We start from the raw sequence: 14,113 nt of genomic DNA, 5'->3' as shown, positions 1-14,113 counted from the left end.
CAAGGATAAAAGTATTTCTAATTTGTAAATTATGGATAAATCATTGTATTCAAACAATAATTATTATGAAAGAAAATGGTTAAATATCCATAATTGATTTGGCAACTGATGTCTATTAATCCCTTTACACTTCAACCATTTAACTCACCTCCTTTATCCCTTTATTTTCCTTTCAAAATTAGGAAAAATAACAAATATTGTTATCAGGGACGTCCAAGCTTTTTATTTTTAGGGGGGGGGGTGAGGGGGTTTAAAGGTTTGAGCTTAGTAATCTACTTTATATTTTTTTAGGGGGGTAAAATGTGGGTAACCTTCATCCTTAAACGTTTATAATTTTAATAACAAAATTAATGTTAAGATTTGGCTTTAAATAAGAATTCTCTATAGCTGTATTTTATCATCAAAAGAAAGATAAATATATCCAATATTTATATATTTAACCCCCCTCCCCCCCACGGAGAAAAGGGGGATGGCATCTCCCAATATAATTTAATATACTGAAAATTCACTTTTCTCCACATATGTATATTCCCTAAAAACATTTATGAATCCCCTCTCATTTTTATCCTCTTACCTTTTTATCTATTTTTCACATAGTTTCTAAGATAAAATTTAAAGTTTTGAAATAAAGAATTTGGAAATTTGTAGAAGAGTTATTTATCGCATCGTATTATAGACAGCTGGTAATAAACCTATGATTCTTATTTTAATATCCTTGGAAAACTGTCTGTAAAACGATGCTATGCATGATTTTTTAGTATGGCTTAGAAACGGTTCTAATCTAGTGAATTTGATGTCATAATGGAATAGGTGCTTAATATTTTTTTCAACAAAAGTCATTCCTAATTTTTAAAAGATATTTTGTTGTTGTTGTAATTTTAAAGTATATTGTATGCTTAAATAAAATCAGGAAATGTTGGCTAAAATGTTTCCTTTAGATGCAATATCCCCGTCTTTGAATAATATGTGATGAAAATTATTCTTTGTGAAAATATTATTATTGAACTTGACCATATTTTTATCCGATATTACATGAGTAAAACGTGCCTAAGTGGGGGAAAAGCAGGAATCAGAAGGGATTAGATAATGGACGATAAAATTAGATATATGTTGTAAAAGATTACCCCTTAAGTAGATTAAAATACTTGGATCAAAATTCATGAAAAGTACCCAAGATATCTTATCCAAAGAAAACGATAATAATATTCTAAAACTTTGGGTAATTTTCAGTCCAATGTCCCCTCACTCCCTGGGAGATAAAGGGATCAAATTCGAGATAGGATTATCATGGAGTTAAGATAAGATCAAGTAAATTTAGTGGGAATAGGTTATATTTTAAATATGAATTGGGGTTCTACAATTTGAATTTTTTTTTGTTTTTGTAAAACATAGAGCAGCCACGTTTTAACTATCTAATGTCCATTCGTCCAACCATGTGTCTAAGTTCGTCAAATAGAATAGACGTTATGATTACGATTAACATTTTTTTATTCATTTTCTACATTTCATACTGTTTTGCTTTTATATTGTTGCGCTACCTATTCATTTGATTTTACTTGTTCTAGATTTAAATAAAACCTCTTGTTAACCCTTTAGCCTTTGAAGAGTTTTTCAAGTGTTGTATGACCTAACCACTTCAGTTTGGTGTAATTCATATTTTTGAAACATTTCTTACAATAATAAACAGTAAAACATTTGGAAAAAAATTAATATATTTTTCCTGCTGTAATTGATATCAGTAGAGAAAATATTTAAAAGTTACACTTTTTTGCTAAATTTCACTAAAGTCGCTAAGGAATAAGACAATGGTCGATTAATTGCTATAAATCCCCAATAATGATTAACGAAATTATCCCTTCTGTCATTAAAACTATTGATTGAAAAGTGTTAACATTGCTAGTTTGCACAAACCAATCAGGATTCAATAAACAAAACATTTAAGCCTATCACTGACAATTTGTAATGATAAAACTTTGGGTATTAGTACAATTTTCCGTCCCATAACCCCTCCCTGAGTATAAAATTGATTGAGACAGAAATATGTTGGCAAAAATGCTCCGTCATCCAATTTGACATATTACACTTTGGTTTCTTTTAGGCTAAAAATACTGTTCTTAAAAAAAGACTTATTTTTGCTTTGTTGTAATACGAAATTGAATAAAAGTCGATTAAAAAAAGAAGAAAGAACTTTCTTTCTTGCAATATAAATATAAAAGCAAATATATTTCTAGCATTACACTAATAGAATTTTGATTTGGGAAAAATCATGTATCAGTATTGTTCTTAGAGGCAACTAGGGACCACAGAAACTTATAACTTTTGAAACCCATGCGGGGTCCTATTATAAATAGGCATTCCTAATCCTTGGGTAGTCTTATCAAACTTAAAATTAGTAGAATTTTACGTTCATTTTTTCTACAAAAAAATTATTTTAGTCCAAATTCATTTGGTCCCACTCCTATTTCTGGAGCACTGTGTTATAGGCCAGGGACGGAGGGGACATTGGACTGCAAATTAAATTGGTACCCAAGATTTTATTACCACATTATCTTATTTGTTGGGTCAAAAACCTTAGTTACTTTTATTGAATTTTGATTGGTTAGTTAAAAAAAGTAGTGTGTAAAATTCTCAAACAATTATCTTAATCTACAGACGGTGTAATTTTGTTTATCATAATAGAGGGTGTATACAAATATATCAACCAATGTCTTATCCCCTAATATCTCTGGTTGCAGGCACAAAAGATCACCAGGCTACCTGTCAGCAACGGAAAAAAAGAAGGAGATGGCAATATTGAGAATCTACTCTTTTGTACGAATTAGATTTTGAGAGAATACAATAAAAAATACCATGTTCAGTTGCTGATTTACTTTAAGTTTTGGACATTTAAAAAAGAAGCAGAATCTATGACGTTATGAAAACAAACTTATCAATTGTGGAAGTTAATATCCAAGTATGGCTTTGAATCTTATAGATTATACCCAATAATCAACCCTTGATTATTTTGTTTTTTAAAGAGACATATACAGTTAATTGTAATATATCAAGCTACTTAGACTACAGTTTAAAATTAATCTATTTAAGGACATATCTTAATTATAGAGTAGATTCGCTACTATAAATAATTTTATAAGACAAGTAAAATGTTTTTGGGACAATTTAAAACAGGGGTCTACACATTATTCTTTTTCTTTCTAGTTATTTAAAAGTATACTCTTATATTTGGTATTATTGTCAAAGGTCTAATTTTAAAAATATTTATGTGATTTTTCCAACTTTAAAAGTGTTTATTTTAGTAACTAAATGATATTGTTCTATGAGATGTATAAATATAATACATTTTTTCAATAATTGTTTTCTAGGTCAAATTAAAATATTATAGTAGTATTTTAATGGTGATTGTAGCTTGATCATTTTAAAAAGCAAATTCCTACAAAAAAACTTTAAATCTATGAGCTTCTCTTTTTATCACCCTTTATAAAATAAATAGGACAAAAAAAGAATATTTTTGTATATATTTGAAAACAAAATTCCAGCTCTAAATGATATTTCATGCTGATTTAGAAATTATAATTTGAAGAAAAAAATAGAAAATCATTCGGTTTGACAATAGAAAAATTAAATTTAATAAGGCTGTTAAAAAAATGTTAAAAATTGTCTAACAAGATTTTTATTTTCCTATTTTCTGTAGTCATTTACTGTACTTTTTTGTTTTTAAAGGACATGTAAAACTGTCTTTCTTTGTAGAAACAATTATCATGTTTATTTTCTGTATACTATCAGTAAATGTATAAATATAGATGTATAATCCAGACAATTATCTGGCCCTAGTGGGGGAAACCATTTTCGTCTGCTAACAAATTGCTTTCTGTTTTTTTTTATTGGAACTTGGCTATGTTTACATTTCAGACTCTATCAGTTGATTTCAAAGGCCCAATACAAAATCGGAACAGGGTCCCCACCCTGTGGACAGAGTTACATATAGTTACCTACTCTATTCTTTTACTTTAATATACCATTAAATGCGCAAAAAAAAGTAGAATAAAAATTATTTTTTTTGCAATAAAAAAATAAGCAATATAAGTTGTGTAAACTGTATACTATAGTGTGGTTAACATGATATACAGCATGACCCTCGAAAAAGTATTTTTAAGCATCTGCAGCCCTTATTTCTCAATGAATTATAAAAAAATGCTTATGTCCTTGTTCTCCATAGTATTCCACATAAGTAGATATAAAAATATTTTTTTTACCTCCATTAACACCGGAGATTTTTAGAGCTAAAGTTTTGAAAAAGTGACTGAGAAAAAGATTTTTTTTGTTTCTCTTATTTTTTGGATGGTTATATTATGTTTTTCTGGCAACTGAATAATGATACACAAAAAAAAACAAGTTAACTAATTATTTCTTTTTTATTCACCAAAAAATATAAATTTTTAATGGCAAAAAATACTACTGAATGAATTGATTATTTGCAAATTTTAGGTTATTTATTAACCCTTATTTGAGAAAAGGATAAATTATGACAGTTGCTCCGCCTACTTTTCTGACATCTCAATTATTTAATAGGGGGTTAATTAGGCTTTTTAGACAAAAAAATCATTATGTTTTAATTTTATTTTCTTTATATCTTTTTTGTTATTAAAGTTAGGATTGTGAAACAAAAACAATTTTCCTGCTATATTCATAAAGATTTATTTGGTTTTTTAATCTTAAACAATTTTGCCTAATAAGTAAGTTTTTCAAAATATCATTAAACTAAAAAGACTCAAAAAATATGTGTAAAAAATGCTTTTTACTCAAAAACTAAATTTTTTATTTCATTTTTGTATAAAGTTTCTGCTAGTAACAAAAATAAAAGGATTTCTACCTTAATTTTGCTAAAAAAGTCGTTTCATGTTAAAAGTTACTTTTTCCTCAGTCACTTTTTCAAAACTTTAGCTCTAAAAATCTCCGGTGTTAATGGAGGTAAAAAAAATATTTTTATATCTACTTATGTGGAATACTATGGAGAACAAGAACATATGCATTTTTTTATAATTCATTGAGAAATAAGGGCTGCAGATGCTTAAAAATACTTTTTCGAGGGTCATGCTGTACTATTAAATATATTTTGTATAGGTATAGCTTTATTAATATTAATTGATATACAATTACTTAGATATTGCACCAGATTTAAATCTACTCTAATAAATTGGTACTTCCAGCTGGCTACTAAAACGATACCACCCATCCACCAATTTTACCCCATCCCCTCCCCTAATATTAGATGAACGAACTAACCAATAAATAAGGACTAATGTAGTAACCTAAATTGACGTAATTTTTTGTTAAAATATCCACGTATTCTATATCCATTATTATAGAAATATAAAGTGTGTCTTATGGGGATAAAGGAACTGGTAAACTAACGTAACTTTTTAAATAAAATTTGTATTTAACCTTTTATAACAGCTAAGCAGGAATTTAAATTTGATGTAAATCCCCATTGATAATAAACAAAATTACTCATTCTGTACATTATATTATTGGTTCAAAAGCTTGGACACTTCTAGTTTGGAACCAATAAATAACAATTAAAAAAATAACTCAAAGTTTTGAAGTCAACAGATAAGATAACGTGGCTATAAAACTTTGAGTAGCCCTGTAGTATTATTTATAGTCCAATGTATCTAGAATGGAGGTATTATATTCTTGACATAATGTAATAAGCACAACTGCTCAACATGACTGTCTGTCCGTCCGTGCCTGATGTTTACCCAAGGATTATGTACTTCATCAGAGGAGCTTAGCAAACATTAATATAAATATCAACTCTCTGTAACTACTCTACATGTCAGGCGCGTGCATGAACTTGGACAAGTTTTAGAGAAATCATTTAATTTAAGGAAGGGGATATGTCACCCCATGACAAACTGTTTTTACTTATTCAATTTTAAAATAAAAAAAATCATAAAAGTTATTATATTAGCAGAATTACTCTCATGCAAATACGTCCAAGGTTGGGGGTAAAGGTGCCCCCTTAAAATTTGAAACCCCTCATTTTACCCCCTCAAAATTTCAAAAAATGCATTAGATTACCCCCTCAAACCATTGAAATCCTTTATTTTACCCCCCTTAAAAAAAAGCTTGGACGTCCCTGCTTTAAAAAATATGAATTTATTTACATTTTTTTTTCGTTATCAAATTTATGTTTGCTTTGTTCTAGTATTAAAAGCGCAGCGCATATGTTATTAAGAAAACTTATCTATGTCCATGACTCTGTAAGTATATTGTATAAAGTATACTTGAGTTTACTTTTTATTCTATTATATTACATGTTATATATTAATCAACATATTTACATATAAAACCAATGTTTTAAAAAGTACGTTTGTATTTACAAAAAACTATATTACCTCCAAAATTTTCCGAGAGAAAAAATTGTTTTTCCGAAAATTGATATTTCTAGATACTAGCAGTTTTTTGTTACTTTATATGACAGGTGTCTAACATCTAAAGATAATTCCTTACCTATTTTTAGCAGCCGCGGCTCTGTCTCTTTGCCGTCTATTTTTAAACCAGTTTCCAACCTAATTAAAAGATAATGATTGAGTAAAAAATAATTTTAAGAGAAAAGTTTGCCCTGTGTAATACAGTAATACTTGATAATAGTTAATTATCGCACCTTATTATAGACAGCTTTTCAAGGATAATAAAATGAAGTATTCTAATATTGATTACTGTTTGGTTGGATAGGAAGTCTCGTACCAACTAAACTAGTATTGATTTTATTTTATTAATCGTGGAAAATTGTCTGTAATATGATGCTATACATGATTTTAAGTATAGGGGAGAACCAGTTCTAATCCTGCGGATATTATTTAGTTCCGAAGCCATACTGGAAATTATAAAATCGGTGGTACTTTAAAACTACATATGTACTTCGAGGTATATGAATTTAGATTATATCCATTCGTAATTTATTTAAATATTTCATCTCCACGCGTAATTGTTTTACCTGTGTTGGTGTAAGACCCGTGGCTGTGGCCAATTCTCTCTTCTTACTCGGATTTGGATAAGGATCTAAATTATTATTTTTTTATCAGTATTTCCAAGGATCAAGAATACAGGGTTATAAGACAAAGGCCGATAAATTAATGTATGTACATCCCCAATATTATACACACAATTTTGACTTCTGTAGATTACAATTAGAGGTTGAATCGTTTTTAACTCAACTTAAAAACGAATTTAAAAGGTTGATTGTGTTTCAGCTTTTTTTTAAAATCAGGGATCTAAAAGGATAAGACAATGTCCGATTAGTGGTTGAAAGGTTTAGACACTTAACTTAGTGATATGAACTAACCAATCAAAATTCAATAAATAGCCCCCAAAGTTCTTGAAACAACGAATAAAAAAGTTATTATAAAACTTTGGGTACTCTCCCTCCCTGGATAAATGTACACAAATTTTTAATAAAACAAGGATGACAACATCCATAAAAGCGAAGCTCTGAAACGATATGACAGACGAACATTAACTTTTGTTGAGTGTCAGAACTAAAAATATAAAATATGAAAATAAAAGGTTTGACAAAATTATACGTAAATTTGTTGCAAAACTTCTTAAATACAGAATTCTGTTTAAGGACATACTGACATTTTTAATACTTGATTGTAGAGTTGCTTCGCTCATAATATTGTACCTTATTGTAATAGGAATCAGTAATAAAAAAATCAGATCGATCGGATAATTTCATCACACAAAAAATTGTTATTAAAAAAGTACAAAAATCAACATGTTTAAAATGGACGTACGGACATTCTGATAACGATTATAGAGTTGCTACGCTTTCTAAGTCGTACCTAACTACTACAGGAATCACCATGCAAAGTTTGAAATCGATAGGACAATTTTAACATGCCTAAATTAACGAATAAAAGCTAACTATCTCGGACGGACGGACGGACGGACCGACCCTAATTATAGAAAAGCTTCGCTTTTAAAAAAGTTTACCTTGTAAATACCATTCTCTTAATAGGCTTCTAGTTCGCTCCTAAAACAAATATGTATAAATAAATATTAGAAAATATCGAGTTTTTTATTGCTTAATCCTTTTTTTTACTTAAAAATAAAAGTAGCTAAGTGGTTTTTATGTCACATATCAAGTGTTTCCCTTGTACTCGTCAAAATAGCCTAAAATCTGCAAGATTAGGATAAGCAGTTTTCCTGAAAAATTTATGCTAACTGCATCACTGAGATCGTAAAGAACAAACGGACACACACACACAAACTTGTATTTATTTTTACAACAATTCTTCTTTAATTCGGTGGCATTAATTCATCCAATTTGCCCAAACTATTATTACTTGGATCTTACACCAGATTCTTATGTACTTTAATGTTTTCTCCTGGCATTATGTCCACATATGTCCTATATCCATTGTTAAACTTGAAGCTTACCTTAAAACAGTGTGTTTTCTGTTCACCATCCCAGATTGTGCGGGGCAGAGGATACTTCTTGCGCACCCTGTATTTATCCACTGGACCTAGGGGCCGTCCTCGTAGCTTCTCAGCCTCCTATAATCAAGAAAATTTGTTTTGTCATTTATCATTATATGTTAACACTCGAAGCTGCGCAGCCACATACAAAGATGGTCAGAAAACTAGCCTAAAACAAAAAAATGCTACGTATTATAGAGCAAAATTAAAATTGTAATTGCCAATTTTTGTTTTTGCTAATTTAAACTAATTGTTGAAATTAAATTTTTGGCCAAGTTTTTGCAATGTTAGCAATACTTTACATTGCTAACCAAAATTAATTAATCATGGACAAATTAGTTGAAAAAAATATCCTAGGGAGGGAGGGGACAATGGGCTGTTCTTTTCACTAGTACCCAATGTTTATAATAACGTTTTCTTATTCGTTAACGTAACAACTTTGTGAACTTTTATTGAACTGTTATTATTCAATATCAACACAGCCAAGAAAAGAAACCAATTTGCTAGCAGACGAAAAAGGTTCCCACCACTGGAACCAGGTAGTTGTCTTGATTATACATTTTTACTTATACATTTATTGTCTATGATATAAATCTTGTATAACCTAAACCTGCTAACTATATTTTTGTACACAAATTTCAATCTGACATATTTTGCATAGACACACACACACTCACACTCACAAACACAACCTTACACACACACTCACATATAAATACAACCCTAACCCCCCCCCCCCCCCCACTTACACAAATATGTGCCTATTCAAAGTATTAAAGCTCAAAAAAGTTTTTTTAAGTAGGTGTTTAACAAAAACAACCATGTAAAGTTTTAGCCTTGAAGTGAAAAACTATAAGAAATATACATTAAACGGGCCCAAAAAAAGCAGTTAAGTCTTAGGAGGACAAAAATTTAAGTTTTTAATATTCTTTGGCTTTAAGTAAATAATAATCATAATTTTTGTGAATATTGTAAAAACATAAAATAAGTATTCAATACATGCAAAATACGGAGAAGGTAAGCTTATTCTAAAAATCATTTTTAACTTTTCCCTGATTTAAAGAATTAAATAGAATCTTATTTCTATTTGTTAACAATAAATAATAAAGTTTGATGCAGATTAATTCTTTTTCAGAAGTTTTATCCATTCCTGTTTAGAATTGGATCAAATCCCATATTCCGGATTACACTAATATCCTTTGTTTTAATATCCCTATCCCTGAGATACCGGGATCAAATCCCATATTCCGGAATACACTGATATCCTGAATTTTAATATCCATATCACTATCCCTGAGATACGGGGATCAAATCCCATATTCCGGATTACACTCGTATCCTGAATTTTAGGTAACCCAATATTTGATATGCCTTAGACATGCAAAAAAAAGCGAGAGGGAGAAAGAAAAAGAGAAAATAAAAAAAGAGAAAAAAAGAGTGAATATGATATTTAAAAAATGGAGAGTTGAATAGAATGATAAAAGAGAGAGAGAAATAAAAAAAGAGAGTTTAACAGAATGATATAAAGAGTGAGTGTGAGATATAGAGAGAGAGAGATAGAGAGAGAGAGAGAGACAAAGAGATAGAGAGAGAGATAGAGAGAGAGCGAGAGAGAGAGAGAGAGATAGGCAGACAGAAGAACATACATACATACAAACAGACAGACAGACAGACTGATATACAGACATACAGATAGACAGACAGAAAGACAGACAGACAGACAGACAGACAGACAGACAAACAGACAGACAGACAGACAGACAGACAGACAGACAGACAGACAGACAGACAGACAGACAGACAGACAGACAGACAGACAGACAGACAGACAGACAGACAGACAGACAGACAGACAGACAGACAGACAGACAGACAGACAGACAGACAGACAGACAGACAGACAGACAGACAGACAGACAGAAAGATAGATAGATAGATAGATAGATAGATAGATAGATAGATAGATAGATAGATAGATAGATAGATAGATAGATAGATAGATAGATAGATAGATAGATAGATAGATAGATAGATAGATAGATAGATAGATAGATAGATAGATAGATAGATAGATAGATAGATAGATAGATAGATAGATAGATAGATAGATAGATAGATAGATAGATAGATAGATAGATAGATAGATAGATAGATAGATAGATAGATAGATAGATAGATAGATAGATAGATAGATAGATAGATAGATAGATAGATAGATAGATAGATAGATAGATAGATAGATAGATAGATAGATAGATAGATAGATAGATAGATAGATAGATAGATAGATAGATAGATAGATAGATAGATAGATATTATCCAGAGATAGAGAAATTATAATTATCAAAATGGTAAAAATATCAAAGTTTTAGCGCCAAAAGTATTAATTGACAAAACCTTTTACTTTCAGCAAAAAAAATGATTATAATTTTCACTGGCTAAAGTAATATCGTATAGAAAACATCATTTTTATTTGATATATTATTTCAAAATATACACTTTTTTACACTGCGAGGGAAGTTATCGTTATTTTTGGTATAATTAATCAAGTTTTATGTTATTAAATTGTAGGAAACACTATATATTTCTATTAGTGTGCACATAAAAAAGCAAAAAGTTAAATATATGCATGTTGATGATTTTTCACTTTTTATCTCTATATTGTAATTTAAAGTCTTGAAAGAATTAATTGTAAAAAGAAAAAATTGTTAAATCGACCCAATTTAAAAAAAAATTATTAGCTATGTTTAATAATCTTAGAAATGTAACATTGTAGGAACATCTCAAAGTTATAGCTGTGAAAAATTTCAGTCTTGTTAATTATTGAACTGGGTTTTCTAGGGAGGGAGGGGACATTTGGTTGCTTAACAACATTTTTTCACTTGTTGGCTTAACAACTTTGGGCACTTTTATCGAATTTTGATTGGTTGGTTCATTAACCAAGTGACCAAACGTTTTAACCACTAATTGTAATCTACAGATTGGGGTATTTTTGTGTATTACCATTGAGAATATATAGTAATTTATCGGCCATTATATTATCCCTTTAGATAGTTGGTTTTTAATTATATTTAATTCCAAAAGTAAAACATTTACTTGGAGAATAATCAGGTTTATTAAAATAATTTTTTAAAACCATAAACGTAATACAAGGCGCGTGCACAGGCATTTTTCAAAGGGGTATGAACCTTGAAGGGGGTTAAAAAAGGGTAGTTTGACCCCCATTCCGTACGCCACTGGTTCAATGATATTATTATTACTTGGATCTTATACCAGATTTGCATGTTCTCTAATAAGGCTGAACAAGCAGCATGCTAAAATTTCCCCTTTCAACCTCTTTACCCCATTTCCTCCCCTACTACTAGATGAAAAATCTAACCAATAAATTAGTTCCATGTTAGTAAGCTAAATCTTTGCCTTGTTATAGTATCCACGTATATATTATATCCATTACTGGTTCTGGCAGACAAAATACATAAAAAAATATTTGTCAAATTTTGATAATTATGATTTGTAGTGCTAATTAATGATTATTTTCTTGTCCTTCAAAATGATAGCAGTTCTTGTGAAAATTAGTAAATTATTCCAACTATGTACATATATATTAATGTTTTAAATAAATACTAGCAGCCTTTTTTGGTCTTTACAAAAATAGTATATATGGAGTAGCTGCGCTACTAGAAAAGACGCTGACCTGATAATGAGCCTCCAACCAGAGGGTTTGTAATTTAGAATGACTATGCTCACGCTCGGTGAATTTATTATTTTCTATGATATCATACATCTCCCTAAAAAATAATATTTATATTTTAAATTTTTTAAAAATTATTGCAAATTTTTGTAAGTATAAATAAGTATTCGAGGTTTTTGGGACTGTTTAAAGTTTCTTGTATGTTTGGAGGGTAATAGCTGGCAGGATTATACCTGGAACTCAAAAATTGCAAGGGTATCTTCACTTTATTGTTCTTCACTCAAATTGATTGCTTTGTTTAAGTCATAATCATTATTTTTTATATATCATAATAGATAATGAATACTTTTTCATCGTCAGTTGTCTTATTCTCAAATTAAAATCCCTAGAAACATCACAAGAGGTTGTTAATATTACAAGTCAAATACTTTGTTTATATCAAAAAAGTCAAGAATGGTTATTTATCGCGTCGTATTATAGTCAGCTTTCCGCGGATATTCAAATGAAAAATTATAAGATTTAAATCAGTTTTTTTTGAAGGCCCGGTCCCACAAAACTGTTTTTAATTTTATAATTTTTGTTTTAATATTCTTGAAATATTGTCTGTACTAAGAGACTAAAAATGATTTTTCAGTATGGCTGAGAACAGGTTCTAATCCAGCGGATATCAAACGCTTTCGACCGGAAAAAACTGTACCTGAAATTTCCGAGATGGAAGGCAACAATTGCTCTGGCCCTTAGCACACTTTCACTTTGGTTTAATTCCTTAAAAATTAATTCAATATTATTTGAATAAAATCCTGATATAAAAGTAATAGGATGTCAATCTGTAACTATGTGTGTTTGCAGCAAAGAATCTCGCAATCCGCTGAACTGAATTGAAGCTACCTATACCCATCCCTAGTTGATCATGTCTGACATGTTATCAGGTAAGGAAGGGAAATTAAACTGTAAATTACACCCAAAAGTGTACCCAAAGTTTTAAAGCTATGTTATCTTATTCGTTGGCTTACAAACTTTGAGTACCTATTAGGGGTGTTCTATTTTCTCGGTATTTGTTGAAAAATAAAAATTTACCTCAACATTTGGATGAGCAACTGGGAGGCTCCACAAGAATCTTCCCAACCTTTCTATGTCTCCAGATTCTTCTAAAGTTTCACATACTGCGGCAACCTGGTTGCGTTCATTTGTTTTCATGATGTTCTTGTTTTTAGGAAAAATATATGTAGGGGATATAATCGTTCTAGCAATTCTAAGCTCAAACACTTTATATGGTACTTTTTGCTTCACTTTTGTAAAATAGCCTTACCCACCCTAAAATGTTTTTAAAGCTTTATAAATGTATAAATGAGGTCTAAACTAATGTATATATTATAATAAGTATACAATCTTTGAAGGGGGTAAATTGAGGAGTTTAAAAGTTTGAAGAGGCTTTTTTATGTATTTAAAAAAAAAATTGAGCGGCTTAAATGATGGGTTTCAAATTTAAGGGGCCGGGTTAACACCCCTTTACCCTCCCCTTGAATGTCTTTGTTGCATGATTTACTAGGAGATGTCGACAAACTGCAGAAATTAATTTTCATTAGATTTATGTATAAAAAATAATATAGTTTATTGCATTAAAATAGTTTATGATAAATTTCTATTGGTTTATAATTACAAAATGTATAAAATAGGCCAAAAAGAGGAGACTCGAATATGTACATTTTGGAAATTTATCGTCAGTCGTTGCTTAGATTCTGTGCTGTGTGGTGGCGTAGATTGTGTCAAAATTGGCATGTAAGAGAAAATGTACAGTCACAGTGAGGTAAATTATATTTTTGATTAATTAAAATGTAAATGTTATTGATATGCAATAAAATGTATCCAATATGAATTAATATAAATGTCTTGGAAAATGTTTTATTAAAGAAAAGTTTAAGCTGCTTTATTAATCAA

The 14,113-nt window shown here is 29.7% G+C and overlaps 1 protein-coding gene across 1 annotated transcript in view; it reads right to left on the bottom strand.

Moving 5' to 3' along the window:
• Positions 1-13,372, bottom strand: part of LOC145327414 (uncharacterized) — a 48,227-nt gene extending 34,855 nt beyond the window's left edge. The window contains exons 1-7 of the mRNA XM_080170964.1: positions 13,253-13,372; positions 12,873-12,940; positions 12,179-12,272; positions 8,446-8,562; positions 7,999-8,038; positions 7,001-7,065; positions 6,514-6,572 (exon numbers count right to left, since the gene is read on the bottom strand). Of these exons, the coding sequence (XP_080027090.1) occupies positions 6,514-6,572; positions 7,001-7,065; positions 7,999-8,038; positions 8,446-8,562; positions 12,179-12,272; positions 12,873-12,940; positions 13,253-13,372 (563 nt within the window). The remainder of the gene's footprint in view (positions 1-6,513; positions 6,573-7,000; positions 7,066-7,998; positions 8,039-8,445; positions 8,563-12,178; positions 12,273-12,872; positions 12,941-13,252) is intronic.
• Positions 13,373-14,113: the final 741 nt, after the last annotated feature.

Source organism: Acartia tonsa, chromosome 9, assembly GCF_053477335.1.
Source record: "Acartia tonsa isolate MP-2025a chromosome 9, ASM5347733v1, whole genome shotgun sequence".
Classification (NCBI taxonomy): domain Eukaryota; kingdom Metazoa; phylum Arthropoda; class Copepoda; order Calanoida; family Acartiidae; genus Acartia; species Acartia tonsa.
This window is presented reverse-complemented; position numbering and strand designations above follow the sequence as displayed.